General features: G+C 38.3%; 1 protein-coding gene across 3 annotated transcripts in view; it reads right to left on the bottom strand.

The window, feature by feature from the left end:
- The window catches only part of COMMD10 (COMM domain containing 10), a 214,711-nt gene that overhangs the window by 189,188 nt on the left and 4,192 nt on the right, over positions 1-21,331 (bottom strand). For all 3 annotated transcript variants that reach the window (XM_049649063.1, XM_049649065.1, XM_049649064.1), the window contains exons 3-4: positions 14,805-14,915; positions 12,554-12,709 (exon numbers count right to left, since the gene is read on the bottom strand). In XM_049649063.1, coding sequence (XP_049505020.1) covers positions 12,554-12,709; positions 14,805-14,915 — 267 coding nt within the window. The remainder of the gene's footprint in view (positions 1-12,553; positions 12,710-14,804; positions 14,916-21,331) is intronic.

The following is a 21,331-nucleotide window of genomic DNA, read 5'->3' as shown; positions in this document are numbered from 1 at the left end:
GACAAACTGATATATCCACAAGACAGAACATTACGCTGCAGTAAGAAAGCACAAACTACTAATACACACAACACTATGGATGAACATCAAAATCTGACTCAGACGAAGAAGGCGGACAGGAAAAAAGAACATCTGTATTAATTCTATTCATACACTGCTATGCAGTTTACAGTGACAGAAAGTGTATCAGTGGTTTCCTAGGGCCAAGATTAGGGGGAAAAGGGACTTCCAAGGGGCATGAGGCAACTTTTGAAGGTGACGAAAATGCTCTGTGTGTTGATTGTAGTGATCTCATGGGTGTACATGCACCAAAATTCATCAAACTGTACAATTTAAAAGGATACAGTTTACACTATGTAAATTATAACTCAACTAACATTGTTTTTTAAAAGATACAATATACTGGAGGCGCCTGGGTGGCTCAGCTGGTTAGGTGTCCAACTTCAGCTCAGGCCATGATCTTGCAGTCTGTGGGTTTGAGCCCTGCGGGTTCTGTGCTGACAGCTCAGAGCCTGGAGCCTGCTTTGGATTCTGTGTCTCCCTCTCTCTCTTTCTCTCCCTCCCTCTCTCTCTCTCTCTCTCTCTCTCTCTCTGCCCCTCCCCTGCTCATGCTCTGTCTCTCTCTGTGTAAAAAAATAAATAAACATTAAAAAAATTTAAAAAAAAAAATTTAAAGATACAATACACCAGGACACCTGCGTGGCTCGATGAAGCAGTAAAGCGTCTGACTCCTGATTCTGGCTCAGGTCATGATCTCACAGTTCTCTCTCTCTGCCCCGCCCAAGCTCACTCTCTCTCTCTCTCTCTCTCTCTCTCTCTCAAAAATAAATAAACTTTAAAAAAAAACACAAAAAACAACACACTAAAGGTTTTAACAGAAGAATGACAGCTGCAAATGGGAGAACATCTTCAGCCACCCACTCCCATCACCCTCTCTGCCACCCTCTAATCATGGGCAAGAACAGGAGGCAATAAGTTTCCAAGGACCAAGCCACACTCACTACTGCTTGCATCCTAGAGAAAGAATCCTCCATTGTGACATCTGTTAGGTATAATCAATGTCAGGATCTTGGAAACGACTGCTATGTAATATGACATCCATATTACACTGATGTGAGTATATTAGCATATATCACAAAGATGCAAACGGATAAACTTCTTGAATTAATACTGGCTCTATCCTCCACCCAGATGACTGCCAACCTCCATAAAACATACTACATAAATCATAAAGGCTACACATTAGGCAATCTCCAGACAACATCAAAACTCCCAAAGTGACTAAGCCAATGCCCTTCGTTAATGCTGCTGCTACACCAAATCATAATAAGAGGTACAAATGCTTTACTGTAAGTATCACAACTTAGGGATACTCCCTAATCTATATCCTTAAGTTTAGATGTCACAAAAGCCAACCTAGTCTCACCGCTAGGATGGCATGGAACTTAATTATACTCCTTGACTCACAGACTTGGCCAAAACACCTAATCATGGTCTTTACATCCAAGCTGAAAAGGAGGGAAAACACCAATGAACCATCCTTCAAACTGTTTGCCACGTCTGCATACCAAGAATTTATGAAAAAGATAGCACAAGGTTGAGGACACTGAAATGTCATTCAACTAATGCTCTCACAATTGGCAACACTCTCAAAAAGTACATCAACTCTATTTAGCAATTTCTGAATGCTAGGCACATAAGAGTAATTTTGCTAACAGCACAATTTTTGGCATTAGTAAAATCTTTATTTAATTTGTTAATGGTTCTGGTTTTGTGCAATTATTTATAAAGCAGAGAACACATTTCTGTTTCAAATAAGACTGATTAAGGAGCTCTTAGATCTACAGCTCTTTTAATTGATTGCTGCAATACAGCTAATGACATCACCTTGTTTTCTGGGAGAATTTCGGTTTCAAGCTACAGCAATTCTTTCTATATTTCCAGTTTTAAAAAGGAAAAAATGTAAATGGTTGAATCAAGTATTCCAGCAAACCTCAAGAGTCATGAAATAAATGAACCACAAAAGGTTTGAAGTACAACCAAAATAAAAACAGAAGAATACTAGGAGAGAGGCGCCTGGCTGGCTCAGTCAGAAGAGCGTGTGACTCTTGATCTCAGAGTGGTGAGTTAGAGCCCCATGTTGGGTGTAAAGATCACTTAAAATAAATAAATAAACTTTAAAAAAAAAAAAAAGAATACTAGGAAATAAAAAATATATCCATACCCCCTTCTTATTTGGTCTTTCTCCACTAATCAGTACAAATACCCTTCTTTGTAAGAAAATCTAATGGGGCGCCTGGGTGGTTCAGTAGGTTAAGCGTCCAACTTCGGCTCAGGTCATTATCTCGCGGTTTGTGGGTGCGAGCCCCGTGTTGGGCTCTGTGCTAACAGCTCAGAGCCTGGAGCCTGTTTTGGATTCTGTGTCTCCTCCTCTCTCTGCTGGCCCCCCCACCATACTCATGCTCTGTCTCTCAATAATAAATGTTACCAAAAAAAATTTTTTTAATAAAAAAAAAAGAAAACCTAAAAGACTGCACTTCAAAATAGTACAACTTGTAAAGCAGAGATATTGTGCATTTATTCATCCAACAATTATTTATTGACAACCCACTATCTTCCAAGGGCTAGGGCAATGGAAATACAATAGTGAACAAATACCCTTGTGGACTCACAGTTTAGTAACAGAGACAGAGAATTTTAAAAATAAACAAGTGAAATATATAATGTGCTGGATAAGACTAAATGTTATGTTAAAAAAAAAAATGAAGTAAAAAAGTACCACAGAGATGTGGCCACTTTTCATGATGATGATCAGGGCAAGATTCAATGACAAAGATGCATTAGAACAAAAGAGTCGAAAAAGGAAGCCAGTCATATGAATCTCCAGGAGAAGGGCTTTTGAAGTAAAGAGATCAGAGGTGACCAAAGTCAGCCAGGTGAAGGATGTTAAAAGGAGAAGGTCAACAAGATAAGGTAGCGGACTAAGGAGGTTATAGATCATGGGGAATCCTAAGAAATTTGACTTCTATTATAAGAAACATTGAAAGTCTTTGGTGGATTTGGAGTAAAAGAGAGATAGAATAAGACTTAGGATTTTAAAAAATCACTTTTTAAACAAATTTTTTTAATGTTTTATTTATTTTTGAGAGTGAGAGAGACAGAATGTGAGCAGGGGAGGAGCAGAGAAAAGGGGAGACACAGAACCCAAAGCAGGTTCCAGGCTCTGAGCTGTCAGCACAGAGCCCGAAGCGGGGCTCAAACCCACAAACTGTAAGATCATACCTGAGCTGAAGTCGGATGCTCAACCGACTGAGCCACCCAGACCCCCCAAAAAAAATCACTTTTAGAGCTCCTAATCTGGTAATGGTAGGAAACAGTTTATATTACATTACCCTCTTTACAAATAAAATTATAACCACTATACAAAATATCTTCCAAACAATGATTTGAAGGCATTGGAGAATGGCTAAAAGCAGGTAGAAGTTAAGGGAATTCAACTCATTTAAGACGGGAACCACACAAGGTGATAGATTCACATTTATATGAGTTTCCCCAAACCACCCAGCACAGGCTGGCTCAAACTTAAATAGAAACTCTCAGATCTCGCTCCAGGGGGCCAGCAAACCCTTCCTCAGTATGGATCCCAGAAAAATTAAAATATATGTCCACAAAGACTTGTACACAAATGTTCACAACAGTCTTAATTCATAATAGCTAGAAACTAGAGACAACCTAAATGTCCATCAACATGGGGATGGAGAGACAAAAGGTGGTATTTTTATACTATGAAATACTACTCTGCAATAGAAAAATGACTGATCCAAGTAACAACATAAATGAATCCAAAAAATATATCACGTTGAGAGAAATTAGTCAGACACATTTTTCTGAGTCCATTTACGTTATATCCAAGAACAGACAGAACCAATCGCTGGTGATGGAAAGCAAAGGTGGGAACGGAGGAACCAACATTAGGCATTTTCCAGGTGATGAAATTCTTTATTTTGTTATGGATAATGATTAAATGGGTGTGTATAATTTCTGAAACTCATCAGACTGAACTCTTAAAAATCTCAAGATTTAGCTGCATGAAGTGTGCTCTTTCTGCCCTCTTTATATAAAGCTATTTATCCATCCTTAGGATTCCAAAAGAAATGAAACAAGGATGTCAAAGAAAATACTAAAGCAAAATAATACAGTAAATTTTGCAAGTATCAAGTCCAAATGTCTAATTTCTTACACTCCATATAAAAAACAGGTATTTTTAATAGTAATTCAAACAATTAGCTGTTGCACTTAACGATAAAGTAAATTGTACTCTAAAGGCTAAAAGGGGATACATTTGTAAGAATGTTATAGGAACACTACAACCTCAGAAACAGTGGCTATCCAACTTTAAACAGAGACTTCTCAAGAACCTGCAAGATAGGATGAAATTTCACTAGAGTACAATGCAGTGAGTAAATACTATGAATAAATTCGCCAAGTAATTGGTAAAGAACATTCTCAGTGAGAGAAATTCCCATTAAACCTATTTCAAACAGGGTCACCTGGGTGGCTCAGTTGGTGAAGCATCCGATTTTGGCTCAGGTCATGATCTCACAGTCTGTGGGTTTGAGCCCCACGTTGGGCTCTGTGCTGACAGCTCAGAGCCTGGAGCCTGCTTCAGATTCTGGGTCTCCTTATATCTCTTTGCCCCTCCCCTGCTCACATTCTGTCTCTCTCAAAAATAAATAAACATTAAAAATATATATATTAAAAACGTAAATAAATAAACCTACTTCAAACATTGGAAACAAACGTTAAGTGTCAAATATGTATTTAAGAATTCCCTAACATATAAGTGCATTTTAAGAAAAGGAGCTGGCTACTCAGAGTGCTTAAAATATGCCTTACATATATTTCTCATCATCACATCTGTTACTAACTGAGGAGCAAAGTTAATTTGGAATGTAAAATTATTTTAGAAAAATAAGCCTTTATATTCTCTAGTATCAATTGTGCAGCTAACATCTAGGTTACGGTAATACAGCATAATGGCTTACGAGTGTGATTCCCTGTAATAAATCCCCATTTTGCCACTTTCAGGTCTCAGAAAATAGACAAGTCAATAGCATCTGACATATAAGTTTTTACATTTATATAGTAGGAATATATGTACGGGAACTCCTAGCAGACTTTAAGGAGTAAAATGAAGTATAGCATTCAAGTTCTGTCTGAAAGGAAATTCGCAATTTAATACATGTTGTAGCACAGGCATTGTAACAAAAATCAAGAGAAGACCCTGTTAGGAGGACAATGCTGACAGAGGCAATGGTGATAAAAGAGGGAAGAATACGAAATTCAAATAAGTCATGGTGACATTTCAGTCTCAAGTCTCCGAAAAGATTAAAATAAAGCATATTAAAAAAAAAAAAGTGAAATAGGATAAAATTTAAAAATCTGTTCAATCATATCCAGCAAAAGGCTACCATTAAGATTAATTTTCAATCTCCCTCTCTCTTATTGGATCTAAATAATATAAGACAAAAGGAGGTGTTTTAAAAAATTAAATCAAAAATAAGCACCTTCGATTTTACAACTTATTATTTAATGGAACCTGACTCTTTGAACTTAGAATTATTACCCACAGATGTTCTGCCAGCACTGCACAGAGAGTTTATGCACGTGAGCCCCTAAATTACCAAAAGCAGCACTGTAAATATACCTTTTGTTCATTACATAACAAGTCTCTGCCATGGACAGGATCTATTTTCACACATAGCCGAAATAAATATCAGAGCCAAAAAGGAAGACAGCATTATCGCTGCCAGAGGTAGCATGACTTAAAAGGAGCAAGGCTTAAGGGGCACCTGGGTGGCTCAGTCAGTTAAACATCCAACTCTTGATTTCAGCTCAGGTCATGACCTCACGGTTGGTGAGATCGAGCCCCACATCAGGCTCTGCGATGACAACGCAGAGCCTGCATGGGATTCTCTCTCTCCCTCTCTTTCTGCCCACACCCCTGCTTCCACACCCTGTCTCAAAAATAAGTATTTAAATTTTTTTTAACATTTATTTATTTTTGAAGGGGAGAGAGAGAGAGACACAGAGTGTGAGTGGGGGAGGGGCAGAGAGAGAGACGGAGACAGGGAGAGAGAAAAAGAGAGAGACAGAGAGAATGAGAATCTAAAGCAGGCTCCAGGCCCTGAGCTGTGAGCACAGAGCCCCACACGGAGCTCAAACTCACGAACCGTGAGATCATGACATGAGCTGAAGGCAGATGCTCAACCGACTGAGCCACTCACATGCCCCATTAAATAAATATTTTAAAAAAACGAGAAACAAGGCTTAAAAAATACATCTGATTCTCAGGTCAGTTTTACCAAAAGACCAACTGATTGGGGTGATAAACTTACACTTTATGTATGAGGTTTTATTTTCTTCCTTTCCAAAGATATCCTACTTACACACAAAACTATGTCAACCACTCTTCACGGAAAAACTGTAGGTAACACCTAGGTAGAAGTATAGTATAATGGCTTACAAGGGTGACTACTGTGTCAAACTTACTCAGCTACACGACCCTGAACCAATTATTTAATCCTTCTAAACCTCAGTTGTATTTTAAATATAAGCTATAACTATAAGCAGGTTTTACAAGATACAAAGCACCCAGCAGAGTATGTGGCCCTCAATAAACACAAGAAATGCTTGCTATGATCTCAAGAAAGAAGAACAAAGCTGGAGGTATCCCAATTCCAGATTTCAAGATATATTACCAAGCCGTGGTAACCAAAACAGTATGGTACGGGCACAATAACAGACACAGAGATCAATGGGACAGAATAGAGCCCAGAAATAAACCCGTGCTTATATGGTCAATTAATCTGAGACAAAGGAGGCAAGAATATGCAATGGGAAATAGTGTCTTCAATAAACAGTACTAAGCAAACTGCACACCTTCATGCAAAATAAAGAAACCGGACCGCTTTCTAACACCACACATACAAATGACCCAACATGCATTAAAGACCTAAAGGTGAAACATGAAACCATAAAACTTCTGGAAGAAAACATAGGCAGCAAATATGACATGGACCATCACAACATTTTTTTAGATATGTCACCTCAGGCAAGGGAAACAAAAGCAAAAATAAACTACCGGGACCACACCAAAAGAAAATGTTTTTGCACAGCAAAGGAAACAATGAACAAAACGAAAAGACAACTGACCGAATGGGAGAAGATATTCACAAATGATGTATCGGATAAGGGGTAAATATCCAAAATAAAGAACTTATAAAACTCAACTCCAAAAACACAATCTGATTAAAAACTGGTCAATTGAACAGATCTTTTTCCAAAGAAGACATACATGTGGCCAACAGATACATGAGAAGATGTTCAATGTGACTCATCCTCAGGGAAATGCAAATCAAAACCACCATGAGATATCACCTTATACCTGTCAAAATGGTGAGAATCAAGGAGACAGGAACAGGGCGAGGATGTGGAGAAAAAGGAATGCTTGTGCACTACTGGTGGGGATGTAAATTGGTGCAGCCACTGTGGAAAAGAGCATGGAGGTTCCTCCAACACTTAATAACAGAGGGGAACCTGGCTGGCTCAGTTGGTAGAGCAAGTGACTCTTGATCTCAGGGTCATGAGTTCAAGCCCTGCATTGGGTGTAGAGCTTCTTCAAAAAAAATTTTTTAAGTAGAAATACCATGTGATTCAGTAATTCTTTGGATAATTACCCAACGAAAATGAAAACACTAATTTGAAAATATATACGCACCCCTATGTCTATTGTGGCACTATTTACAACAGCCAAGATATGGAAGAACTCAAGTGTCCATCGATAGATGAATCGAGACACATGTGCTATATATACACAATGGGATAGTACCGAGCATTAAAAAGAATGAGATGTTACCATTTTCAACAACACGAATAGACCTAGAGAGTATTATACCAAGTCCAATAACTCCAACAGAAGACGATTACCATAGGATTTCACTTACGTGTAGAATCTAAAAAGCAAAAGAATGAATAAACAAACAAAAAGCAGAAACAGACCCATAAATACAGAGGCTACACAGATGGCTGCCAGAGAGAAACAGGGATAGGGGATGGGCAAAATGAGTGAAGGGGGGTGGGAGATGCAGACTTCCAGTTATGGAATAAGTTATGGGCATACAAGCACAGGAAATAAAGTCAGTGGTAATGTAGCAGCAGTGTATAATGACAAAATGGGGCTATACTTGTAGTAAGCATAGCATAACATACAGACTTGGAGAGTCACCATGTTGTACATCTGAAGTTAATATAACATTGTGTGTCAACTATACTTGCACAAAAAAGGAAGTTTGCTACCACTGTATTAATTGTTTAAGGTATTAAAATAATGTATTAGCAGGGCGCCTGGGTGGCTCGGTTGGTTAAGCGTCCGACTTCGGCTCAGGTCATGATCTCACGGTCTGTGAGTTCGAGCCCCGCATCGGGCTCTGTGCTGACAGCTCAGAGCCTGGAGCCTGTTTCAGATTCTGTGTCTCCCTCTCTCTCTGTCCCTCCCCTGTTCACACTCTGTCTCTCTCTGTCTCAAAAATAAATAAACGTTAAAAAAAATTTTTTTAATAAAAAAATAAAAAATAATGTATTAGCTATCCTCTCAGATAATCTATATTAATAAAAGATAATTTTCTGCATTATCAAGGGAATGATGTACAATTAATCATGTCCTTACAACTTTCCTGCATGTTTTATATGGCAAATGACTAAACCACTTCTTAGATATTGATACAATGCAACATAATTTGGAGAAGAAATATTACCTTAAAAATAGAAAAAGGAACAAGCCTGGGTGGCTCAGTTGGTTGAGTGTCTGACTCTTGATTTCGGCTCAGGTCACAATTCCAGGGTTGTGGGATCGAGCCCCACATCAGGCTCTGCACTGAGCGTGTACCCTGCTTAAGATTCTCCCCCCTCTCCTCTTCTCTCTCTCTCTCTCTCTCCCCCCGTCCTATCCCTCTTCCCTGCTCTCTCTCTAAAAAATAAAAATAAAAATACTATCATCTGGAAGACACTGAAAAATTACTGACTAACGGAAGCAGAAAAAAAATGTTTAACTGTGCGAGTATACTATACTTGTATAAATTCAAGAAAAAATGAACTCTATAAAATAAAATTATACAAACAGAAAGCAGGCAAATATTAAAAGGCAAGTGAGATTGCTTAAAAATGGGAATGGTTGAAAGAAGAATTTCAGGGACACAAAGTGGGAAAACCTAAAATCTGTAAAGGATGTAGGGAAAAGTAGAAATTTAACTGATGTAAAACGAAGTAATGATGTGGAGAATGCTTGAGGACACTGAGAATGCAGAGTTCAAAAAAAAAAAAAACAGGAGAGAAATGAAAACAATAAAGGGGCACTTTTAAACACCTGTAGCTAACACCATACTTTATGGTAAAAGACTGAACCCTTTCCCTCTAAAACTAGAAACAAGGCAGAACGTCTGGCTGGTCTGTTGGTGGAGCATGCAACTCTGGATCTCGGGGTTGTGAGTTTGAGCCCTAGGGTGAGCACAGAAATGGCTTAAAAATAAACATCTTAAAAAGATAGATAGATAAAATTGGAAGCAGGCAGGATGTTTGGACTTCTGAGTCCTATTTAAATCATATTAAAAGTCCTACTCAGGGACACCTGGGTGGCTCAGTCAGTTAAGCGTCCAACTTCAGCTCAGGTCATGATCTCGCGGTTTGTGAGTTCGAGCCCCACGTTAGGCTCTGTGTTAACAGCTCAGAGCCTGGAGCCTGCTTCAGATTCTGTGTCTCCTTCTCTCTCTGCCCCTCCCATGCTCATGCTCTGTCTCTCTGTGTCTCTCAATAATAAATAAACGTTAAAAAAAAAAAGTCCAACTCAGTGCAATAGGGCAAGAAAAAAATAAAAGCTGAACAGACTGGAAAAGAAGAAACAAAACGGTCTCTATTCATGGACAATGTAACTATCCATAAAGAAAATCACAAAAAATCCACACAAAAAAACTGCTGTAACTAATTAAGGAATTTACCAAGGTCACAGAATACAAGGTCGATATACAAAAATCAACTCTATATACTAGCAAGAAACAACTAAAAACCAAAATTTCAAAAACAGTACCATTACAACAACTCCAAAAACACAAAATACTCAGGCATAAATCTAACAAAACATATGAAGGATGTGTAGGCTGAAAAATGAACAAAAGTGACATAAGAAATCAAAGAGGACCTAAATAGAGAGGTATACTCAGTACTGCTAAGAAGTCATTTCTCTATTAAGTGATCTGTAAGTTAAACATAATCAAAAATCCCAGCAGGATTTTTAAAACTAGCAAAGCTGGTTTTTAAATTTATATAAAAAGTCAAAGAAGTTAGAATATCCAAAACAATTATGGGGAAAAAAAAACCCGCAAAGTTAGCAGACTCACAATACTTGACTTTTAAAGTTTACTACAAAGCTACAGAAATTAAGGTATCATATTAGCATAAAGATAGAAAGATCAATGGTCTAAACAGAGAGTCCAGAGAAAGACCCACACAAACATGTCAAATGATTTTTGACAAAAGGGTGAGGCACTTCAGGGACAAAAAGATGTTATCAGTAAGTTATGCTGGACGTGTATAAATGAACATCTAAAATGAACATCTATACGCAGAAAAAAGGAAATTTAATCTGAGCCTTATACCAAATTAACTCAAAATAGATTTTAGAGCTAAATGGAAAAAATAAACCTATAAAACAGAAGAAAATAAAATCTTTGTGATACTGCATTAGCCCACAAATTCTTAGATACAAAACCAAAAGGATCGATAAAAGAAAATAACTGATAAATCAAACTTCATTAGAATAAAAAGCTTTCCCGTAAATCATAGGTGAGAAAGGACACACGCCTAGAATAATATATAAAAACCTCACAAAAGCTGAAAGAAAACAAACACCCTCCACACATTTGAAAAACCCAGAACAAAAAAATTCCCGTGCATTTCCATATGCTGGGATTTACTCCTGAGACTGTCCTTTAAATTCCTATAATGGAACTTCCTTATCTTTCACAATGTGGAAATACAATTAGGCAAAAGATGTGAACAAATATTCTACCAATGAAGATATATGGAGACAAGTAAGCAAATAAAGAGATCATATAATTTGTTATTAGGAAAACGCAAATTAAAAATACAAAATACCACAAGAAACCTAACAGAATAGTTTTGATAAAAACAAGTGACAATGGAGCGCCTGGGTGGCTCAGTTGGTTGAGTGTCTGACTTCAGCTCAGCCCATGGGCTCACAGCTCGTGAATTCAAGCCCAGCATCGGGCTTTCTGCTATTAGCACGGAGCCTGCTTCCAATTCTCTGTTCCCCTCCTCCTCAGCCCCTCCCCTGCTTGTACTCTCCCTTTCTCCCCAAGAAATAAACATTAAAAAAAAAAAAAAAAAATGTGAGGCACCTGGGTGGCTCAGTCAGTTATACGTCTGACTTTGACTCAGGTCATGATCTCACGGTTCATGAGTTCAAGCCCCGCATTGGGCTCTGTGCTGACAGCTCAGAGCCTGAAGCCTGCTTCAGATTTTGTCTCTCCCTCTCTCTCTGCTCCTCCCCCACTCGTTTTCTCTCTGTCTCTCTCAAAATAAAAATATTTTTAAAAAAATATTTTTTTAAAAAAGTGACAATACCAAGTGCTGACAAGGTACTAGAACTCTCATATAATGCTGGCAAAGTGTAAAATAATACCAATCCTTCACAAATTCTTACAGAAAATGGAAAAGGAGGTGAGAACACTTCCCAGCTCACTTTCCAATGTCAGTTGCACTCTGATACCACCAAAGACATCACGAGAAACCTATATAGACCAAGAGCCCTCATGAACACAGATGGAAAATTTTTTAACAAAACATAAGCAAATCAAACAGCAACATATAAAAAGCATGATACACAACAACCCATGAGACTGATCCCAGGAATACAGCGGGCTGTAAATCTGAAAATCAGTGATGTAATACAACCTACTATTAGAAAAAAGGTCAAAATCTGTATGATCAACTTAACCTCTATTAACAGTGACTAAAGGTCCCCCAGCAGTTTTGAAACACTGCTGTTATTTTGTATTTGTCCCAAAGTGCTCCCTTTTTCGCTATTTGCTATTCCACACATACCAAGTACATTCTGCTAGGCACTAATACAGACACACACAATTACGTGATTCAGTAAACATATCGTAAGACTTATACACAGGTACACCGTTAACAAGAATAGCCCACTCTGCCCAAGATAAAAAAAAAAAAAAAAAAAGGGAAAACAGACTGACTCATTCCTATTCTGAAGTTACAGAGACATATTTTAAACCGTAAGTAAAATTAAATCACATCGTGGTGTCCAATACGTATGGAAATAACCTTAAGGCCTAGTGTATATATTCTTTCTTTTGCCAGACTGCCTCTGTACAAAACATGATCACCTTGAAAACCCTTCCAGTACAACCATTTTTGCCATTCTTACTGGAAAATATCATGGGGTAGTATAACCCTATACCTTGTGGGGAGCAAGAATCCTCTGTCTGAATTTTTCAACTGTTTCTTGACCCATAGAAGACCAAGCATTGCCGAACGCTTCCGCTTTGTCTTGTCTGAGATGAAGGCTCTCTAACTGCTGCTGCAGAGCCGCTGGCTTCACGCTGTGATACACCGCCTAGTTACGAGAGGGCAAACATTACCTCTGTCCCTGATACTCAGATCCCTTGAATTATACTCAAATACAAAATTATTTTTAAATGATTTAAATCAACAAAAAATTTCCTATTTCTATCAGAAATGTTTTATGTATTTTTTTTTAATGTTTATTCTTTGAGAGAGACTGAGAGAGCGAGCATGAGCAGGGGAGGGGCAGAGAGAGGGGAAACACAGAATCCAAAGCAGGCTCCAGGCTCTGAGCTGTTGGCACAGAGCCCGATGCAGGGCTCGAACCCACAAACCGCGAGATCATGACCTGGGTTGAAGTCAGACACTTAACCGACTGAGTCACCCAGGCATCCCGTAAGTGTTTTATATCTATTTACCAATAATAATATACACAACAGGGAGACGCAGGGTTAAATGGCCTAATTTAAACTATTCAGGCTACATTTTCCCACTTTTGCCTGTGTCTTAAGTAATCCTAAATCCACTTAACGGAAAAATGTCTTCTTTACGTTAGCTATGTAAGTGATACTCTATTTAAAGTATCATTTCTGGGGTGACGGAGGAGCCTGCAACTTTTGACCTCAGGGTCATGACCGTGAGCCCCACACTGGGTGTAGAGATTACTTAAATAAATAAATAATGTAAGCAAATAAAATAAGCTATCATTTCCTCATTTCACTGAACTATTTCAAAGAAACGTACAACGGTTTCATTTCCCAACAAACAAACTTTTTCCAGGAAGCGCTTTCTCAAAACCACCTTCGTCTACCCAACTTCCTAGGTAATACATAATAAAACATTGTAAACATACGTAATAAATATTGTAAACATACAATAATAGTTTACAATAATAAAATATTGTAAACATGTGAGAATAAAACATTTTTAATAATATCTGTTCTAGTTCTTAACATTATTCTGGAACGACTTTCTCATGAAGTCCATGTTGCTGGGTCCTCCTTGATTATCCCTCCTTCTACTGGAGGTTCACCAGGGTTCAGAGCCATAGTCCTGTTTCTGACCTGTAATCTGCATAAGGCTGTGTGTAGTAGACGCCTGGGTACTTGTCTTCCTAACCATATCTGTTCACTAAAATGCCTATGAAGCTACAGTACTATTTAAACTTTATTTCACAAGTATTCTATGAAGTCACCCAACAGGAATTTATTGAAATCTATTTTAAGTCCAGCAATGTGCTAGGTTTGTAGAAGGTGAATTAAAAATATGACAGGTCCCTCACAAATTCAAAACCTAATGAAGGCTGACACACATGAAATAATCAAAGACTAACAATGTGCTCCACTCGGATGAGCCAAGGATAAAAGGAATCCAAATTAGGGCAAAACTGCCAAGTGCAAGGGGTCAAAGCTACAGTGAGAGGAGATGGGACTTGAACCACATTTAATGGCTGAAAAAGGGATGCAAAAGGGCAGTTTAATAGGAAGAAGTTGTATGACAAAAAGTCCTTTGACAACTATGTCTTTTCTAAATGTTTTATCATCCTAGTCAAATAAATCCCCCTGAAATCATTTCTTAAATTTCTTAAATAAAATGCGCTCACTTCTCCAAGTTATAAACCCAGTAACAATGAATTAAAATGTTTTATACCTGTCTCAAGTCAATGAAGCCCTGATTCACGTTGTTAAATACTTTACTCATGCTAATTAACATTTAGATTGTTTTGTAGACTGCAATACCGTAGGAAAAAATCATACATTCAAATATTTTTACTACCTTCAAATTCTCAAGTACAATATATTCACAGCTTCCAACCGTATACTTTTTTTGAAAAAATAAAAAGCGATAGGCGCCCCTGGGTGGCTCAGTGGGTTAAGTGTCCAACTCTTGATTTAAGCCCAGGTCATGATCTCACGGTTCATGGGTTTGAGCCCCACATCGGGCTTTGTGCTGACAGCCTGCAAAGGCTCTCTCTACCCCTCCCCCTAGCTCGCAATCATGCGTGTGCTTTCTCTCTCTCTCAATATAAACTTAAAAAAATTTTTTTAATTAAAAAGTACGTAAATAAAAAAAATTGATAGCTATCATAGCAATACAGATATGCAGTAAAGAAAGCATGTTTAGGAGGTTTGGGGCAATAAAAATACCTGTTCTAAAATGAATGATATTGTTTCAAGAACTAGGTGAAGATCTTGTTTCTCTAGAGAAAATGCAGCCTGAAGCTTTTCTTCTTCTTCCTCACTGAAACTGTTCTCAGCCTACAACACAAAAAGCAAGCTATTAGCACACATGCAGGTATTCAAAACTTAGATACTCCACAGAAGAGTATCTGAAGATTCCTTTATTCACACATGGGTGAGAAATGTTAAGAAAAAGCGGAAGAATCTGCTGTGTTTGTAAATTTCAACAACTCAAAATCATAGTACAATTCATTATCTGGATCATGCCAAATGAAGCTCATTTTAAATAAATTAAAAAAAAACATTACTTTAAGTTCTATGATTTATAGGAGGTGGAAACTACCAGTATTTACCAAAAGCAATGGATGTTTAGAAAAAACAATACTAGAAGGTAAAACCCCAAAATGTTAATAATAATTGACAGTAATGTCCACCTTCCTCATTCAAATATATTTACTGAGTATCTATTATGTGCTACAGAGAAAGGCAGTTCATGTCCTCAAGTATACGGTACTCTAGTTAGACATACAAATACAAATACTCATTCATGTAATTTTCATTTTGATGAGGTCTGCAAAAATGTGAGTTATTATAAGAGCATACATAAAGCAAGAAATTAAGTCTTTTTTATCATTTTCATACATATTTTCCAAAACTCACACATTATACACATTAATTTTATGACCAATACGTGAAAGAAGACAGCCATCTGAATAGAACCTCTGAGAAGTCTTCTTTCTTTTGTATCCAAAATAATCTCCTTGATCTAAAGACATTAGTTTATTATGTAGGAAAAATGTGTACCACTTGAACAACTTTAAAATAAAAAGAACTCCTTTAAAAATAAATGAGTTAAAAGAAAATAATATAAGATATAAAATAAAATAAATAACCTATATTATCCACATATACTAAAAACAACTCTCCCTATGGCTGCCTCTCCCGAACAGCAATAGGGAGAAAATTCAGAAGTTCACAAGCCCTCCCTTGACAGCTTACGATGACGTACACCTACCTGGCGGTTCAACCAAAGCTGCATTAGAGCTTTAAGCTAGCGTACTTTTGGAGGCTACTCACCAGAACTTCCAGTCTCTACTACCTGTTTTATGACTGAGAAAATCATGAGCCAAATTTAGCCAAAATGCCAATTACTTACCTCAAGAGCAACACTTTGACTTAAAAGTTTCAGAATTTCTGTGACTACCATATGTCTTCTTGAAATAATGACCTAGAGTACCAGATTTCATCAATGTGAGGAAGGTAATGGTATTACATGTATATAATCAGAACCACATGTTGTATTAAATTCAATGGATATTGGGGCGCTTGGGTGGCTCAGTCGGTTAAGCGTCCAACTTCGACTCAGGTCATGATCTTACAGTATGTGGGTTCGAGCCCCGCGATGGGCTCTGTGCTGACAGCTCGAAGCCTGGAGCCTGCTTCGGATTCTGTGTCTCCCTCTCTCTCTGTTCCTACCCCACTCATTCTGTCTCTCTCTCTCAAAAATAAAATAAAACATTAAAAAAATAAATAAATAAATAACAAATAAATTCAATGGATACTTATAATTTAACCAAGTCAGTCAATCTGATGCCTTGGAACACATGCTAAATAAGCTGTTTTCACAAAATAATAATAGTGATTGAGGAGGTACAAAAATAAACTTTCAGTGTCCCCAATATGTACAAGGAAGGGAAATTTGTTTAAAAAATACAGCAAACAAAAAAAAAAAAGAGAGAGAGAGAGAGAGACATTCTCAAGATTTCCAAGGGCATTATATTAATAAAGTGGTTTGGGGAGGGGCACCTGGATGGCTCAGCTGGTTGGGCGTGTGACTTCTGCTCATGTCATGATCTCACAATCTGTGAGTTCGAGCCCCTCGTCGGGATCTGTGCTGACAACTCAGAGCTTAGAGCCTGCCTCAGATTCTGTATCTTCCTCTCTCTCTACCCCTCCCCCGCTCTTGCGCACGCGCTCTCTCTCTCTTAAAAATAAAGATGCAAAAAAAAATTTTTTTTTTAAATAAAGTGGTTTGGGGGGGCACCTGGGTAGTTCAATTGGTTGAGCATCCGACTCTGGATTTTGGCTCAGGCCGTGATCTTACAGTTTGTAAGATCAAGCCCCCGTGTCAGGCTCCATACTGACAGCACAGAGTCTGCTTGGGATTCTCTCTCTGACTCTCTCTCTGCTCCTGACTCATTCTCTCTCCCTCTCTCAAAACAAGTAAGTAAACTTAAAAAAAAAAATAAGGAATGCCTGGTTGGCTCAGTCAGTTGAGCATCCAACTCTTGATTTCAGCTTAGGTCGTGATCCCAGGGTCAGGGGACCAAGCACTGTGTCAGGCTCCATGCTGAGTATGGAAGCCTGCTTAGGATTCTTTCTTTCTCTCTCTCTCTCTCTCTCTCTCTCTCTCTCTGCCCCTCTCCCCCACTCACATACTAGCTCTCTCTCTTAAAAAAAAAAAAAAATTTTTAAAGAAATGTTTAAAACAAATAAATAAATATTTAAAAAAATAAAGTGGTTTGGAGTGAAGGGGGCTAAGGGAATATTTACTTTCCCCCATCCACAGGTACATCAGGAATGCAACCTTAAAATAAGATGGAGTCTAAAATATGGGAGCAAATAGAGAATACAGCTTTAAAAAAAGTTCCAAACACATATTCAATACCCTGCTCCAAAAGCAACCTTGGGTCAAATAAATATTAAGCATGAAGTACCTCTATTTGCTCCCAAAAAGCAGCAATTTAACTTATTTCTGTCTACCAAAAGCAACCCACACATATCTAGGAGTAAAAGAGAAGGTAAACAAGATACATTCTTTTTTATCCTCTCAATGGGAAAAAATTAAGGCCTAGGTTTATAAAATTAGAGAACAAATGTCCAAGAAACTTAAATTTTTTTTTTTAATTTTTTTGTAACGTTTATTTATTTTTGAGACAGAGAGAGACAGAGCATGAATGGGGGAGGGTCAGAGAGAGGGAGACACAGAATCTGAAACAGGCTCCAGGCTCTGAGCTGTCAGCACAGAGCCCGACGCAGGGCTCGAACTCATGGACCACGAGATCATGACCTGGGCCAAAGTCGGCCGCTTAACCGACTGAGCCACCCAGGTGCCCCGAAACTTAAATTTTAAGATGGAAAGTGACAGGGTGCCTGGGTGGCTCAGTCAGTTAAGCGTCTGACCTTGGCCCAAGTCAGGATCTCACAGCTCATGAGTTCAAACCCCATGTCGGGCCCTGTGCTGACAGCTCAGAGCCTGGCGCCTGCTTCGGATTCTGTGTCTCCCTCTCTCTCTGCCCCTCCCCTGTTTACGCTCTGTCTCTGTCTCTCAAAAATAAACATTAAAAAAAGTTTTTTTAATAAATAGAATGGAAAGTGGGTATTAATTTTTTCTATATATTTAAAGAACATATGCCATAAATACACATACACAAGCAGAAAGGAAAAACAACACATGAAGAATATAAGGCAGTGCTATATGAAGTGATATGGAAAGGTCTCTTAAAAAAGTGGCAAGCAAGAAAAGGTAAACAACAGGGCAATATATACAGTACAATGCCACTTGCGTAAAAACAAAAACTGCACATTTCTATGTGTATGTGTATGCACATGTGTATGCACGTCTGTATTAACACATGAAGAATCTAGAATAAAAACCAAATTGGTAACAAGGCTACCTCTGGGGAGGTGTGGTGGTTTTATTATATCTCAAAATTCTTTAGCACTCTTCCCTTCAAAGGATGGAGCCTCGTTTCTTTCCCTTGAATGTGATCCAGACGGAATGACTTACTTCTAACAAGGATAATATAGTAAAAGTGAAGCTCTGTGACATCAAATGCGAGGTCACAAAAAGGACAGCACCTCCCTCTCTTGGGTCACTGGTTCTGGAAGAAGCCAACCTCCATGTTGGGAGGAAAGGCCTGTGCAGCAAGGAAATGAGGCCTTCCACCAGGTAATCATATTGGAAGGAAATCCTCCAACCTCGGCCAAACCTTCAGATTAACAGCGGCCCCAACAACATCTGGCAGCAACTTCATGAGAACCCCAAGCCAGAACCACGCAGCCAAGCCAGAAACAAGCAGTCAAGCCTCTCCTACATTCTTGACATACACGAACTGCGAGTATAATAAATGTTTACTCTTGTTTTAAGGTGCTAAGTTTGGGGGTAATTTGTAATTCAACAATAAATAAAGGAGAGAACGAAGATGAAAGGAGAGGCAGAGTTAACCAAGGGGGCATTTCAGGTTGTCCACACTATGTAAATTTCTTAACACAAAAACTTACTCATAAACTATTTGTGAAATCTAAAATTTGTTACCAAGATGCTTAATTTAAGCACTCTAAGAATTTTGAACTAGAAAGCCACAAAAAAAGCAAAAAAAAAAAAAATCCATTTTTCCGAATTGTCTTTTTCTTTTTTATCTTTTTTGAAGAATTCATTTTCTTAACATGCATGGTGAGTAACCTCAGTAGTTGCAATCAGGTCACATTCCTTAAAAAATTAAATATGTCTTCTACTCTATGAAGATAGTATATTAGGTAAATAATTATGAAAGCAATTAGGCTTTAAATACTCAGAGCATGGGGGGGGGGGACATCTGGGTGACCCAGGCGGTTAAGTGTCCGACTCTCGATTTTGGGTCAGGTCAATGATCTCATGGTCATGACACAGAGCCCCTGGTCAGGCTCTGTGCTGAGCATGGAGCCTCCCTGAGATTCTCTCTCTCCCTCTCTGCCCCTATCCTCTGCTCATGTGCACGCTCACTCTCAAAAACAAAAACAACTTCAGAGTATGGATTTAGAAACAGAGAGGCCTGCTGTCCAGAGCCCAAGCTCTGACTCACATTCACTGTCTTACGCACAAAACCTCAATGGAAGAACACACAGTACTACTATTTTCCAAATATTATAATTCAAAGTGTATATATATCATTCTTACCCAATAAACCCATGTGTAAGAAGACCTTACACATCCTATATTAACTTATACCATCTTATATTAACTACAAAATAAATGTATTTTCAGAGATGAACTGCCCTTTTCTTTTTTATCTAGATCAGTGGGGCCAATTCTCCTTTGCGCAGGCCTCTCCTGCACACAGGACCCTTAAAGTCCCAGGCATTAAATGCTAGTGGCACCCTCCATACATTATAATAGCCAAGAAAAATTCTTAGGCATTTCTATAGGCTGAGATTCACATTTGTGATTGTCCTTTATGTTAACATACTGAGACTTCTCTATCTGTCATAATGAGGAAATACAGAGGTTCCACAAGTGAATCTATCAAATACAAGAATTCTTTTTCCAACTTATGAAAGCAATCTTTCTAAAATGTATCACACCCATTCTAGACTTTTGTAAACAAAGTATATTGGTTTAAACTAATTTCTTATGATGAGTCCGTCACAATGATGAGCATCAGAATTCTATGAACAGTATTGCAAGGAACTCCTAAGATACACTAATGATTTTTCACTTCAGGAAAAAATAAATAAATAAGTAAGTAAGTAAGTAAGTAAGTAAATAACCAACCCTCAGATTTCTGGACATTTACATTTCTTGCGTCTGATTTTTATAAGTCAATTCTTGAAACTGCCTCCACGCCCATCACAGCAGCATCTTCACCCCCCAGTTTGCTGTTTCTAGTTTGCCACAGCCAGGTATCCAAAGAACTGATCTCTCAGAATTAGACATACAGCATAGCTGGACCAACAGGCTTTGTGTGATGGCCTACAAGTCTCTCCAGTGGAGCAAAGTATGTGAGCTTTTTTAATTGCATGAGTTGTGACAGCTATTTTTTTTTTCTTTTAAACTCAGAGGCCATAAATTGTTCTTTCTAAGTCCCTAATCTGACTTCTATCAGTGTTTCCCAATGCAGACTCCATTAGCATGCTGGATGGGACAAACCTTGTGGGACCATTCTGCACAATACATTTAGTTCCCGGGCATTAGTAATAACCCCCCAAAACTTCCCATGTATTTCTATATGCTAGGATGAGCCAGAAAGATGACCAGTTCAAAGAGGACTCCCAAACCCATGCTTAAGCACACCCATATTCCATGCTTAAGGCTTCTCCCTATGTTTATTCCAACTAGGGATTCCAAGGAACCAGTCTGGACAAAGCCCATAAAAAAATGAGTGTGAAGCTGATGACATTTAGAAGAGCAACCCAATTCCTAAAATTCTTCACCTATGCACCCGCATCAGGTTTCACTGTTCTAAGAGCTCTGCTTGTCTCAAGGCAAAGTCCAACTTAACAGACCAAGAACACAAAAAGAAATCTGGCAGATCCTGAATGTCACTGCAAACTTTACTTGCTACAAACTCTTATCACAATAGGAACCCCTCTAGAAGAACACTGCCTGAAACTGTCCAGGAAAAAAAAAAAAAAAAATGCACCTTTGCTTTCTATCTTAGCTGGCAAAGTTATCACCTGCATATGTTTCTGTTCTCAACTGCTTCAGCTGTCAATGACCAGACCTCCTCATGTTC

Source organism: Panthera uncia (genome assembly GCF_023721935.1).
Source record: "Panthera uncia isolate 11264 chromosome A1 unlocalized genomic scaffold, Puncia_PCG_1.0 HiC_scaffold_17, whole genome shotgun sequence".
In the NCBI taxonomy this organism is placed as follows: Eukaryota; Metazoa; Chordata; class Mammalia; order Carnivora; family Felidae; genus Panthera; species Panthera uncia.
This window is presented reverse-complemented; position numbering and strand designations above follow the sequence as displayed.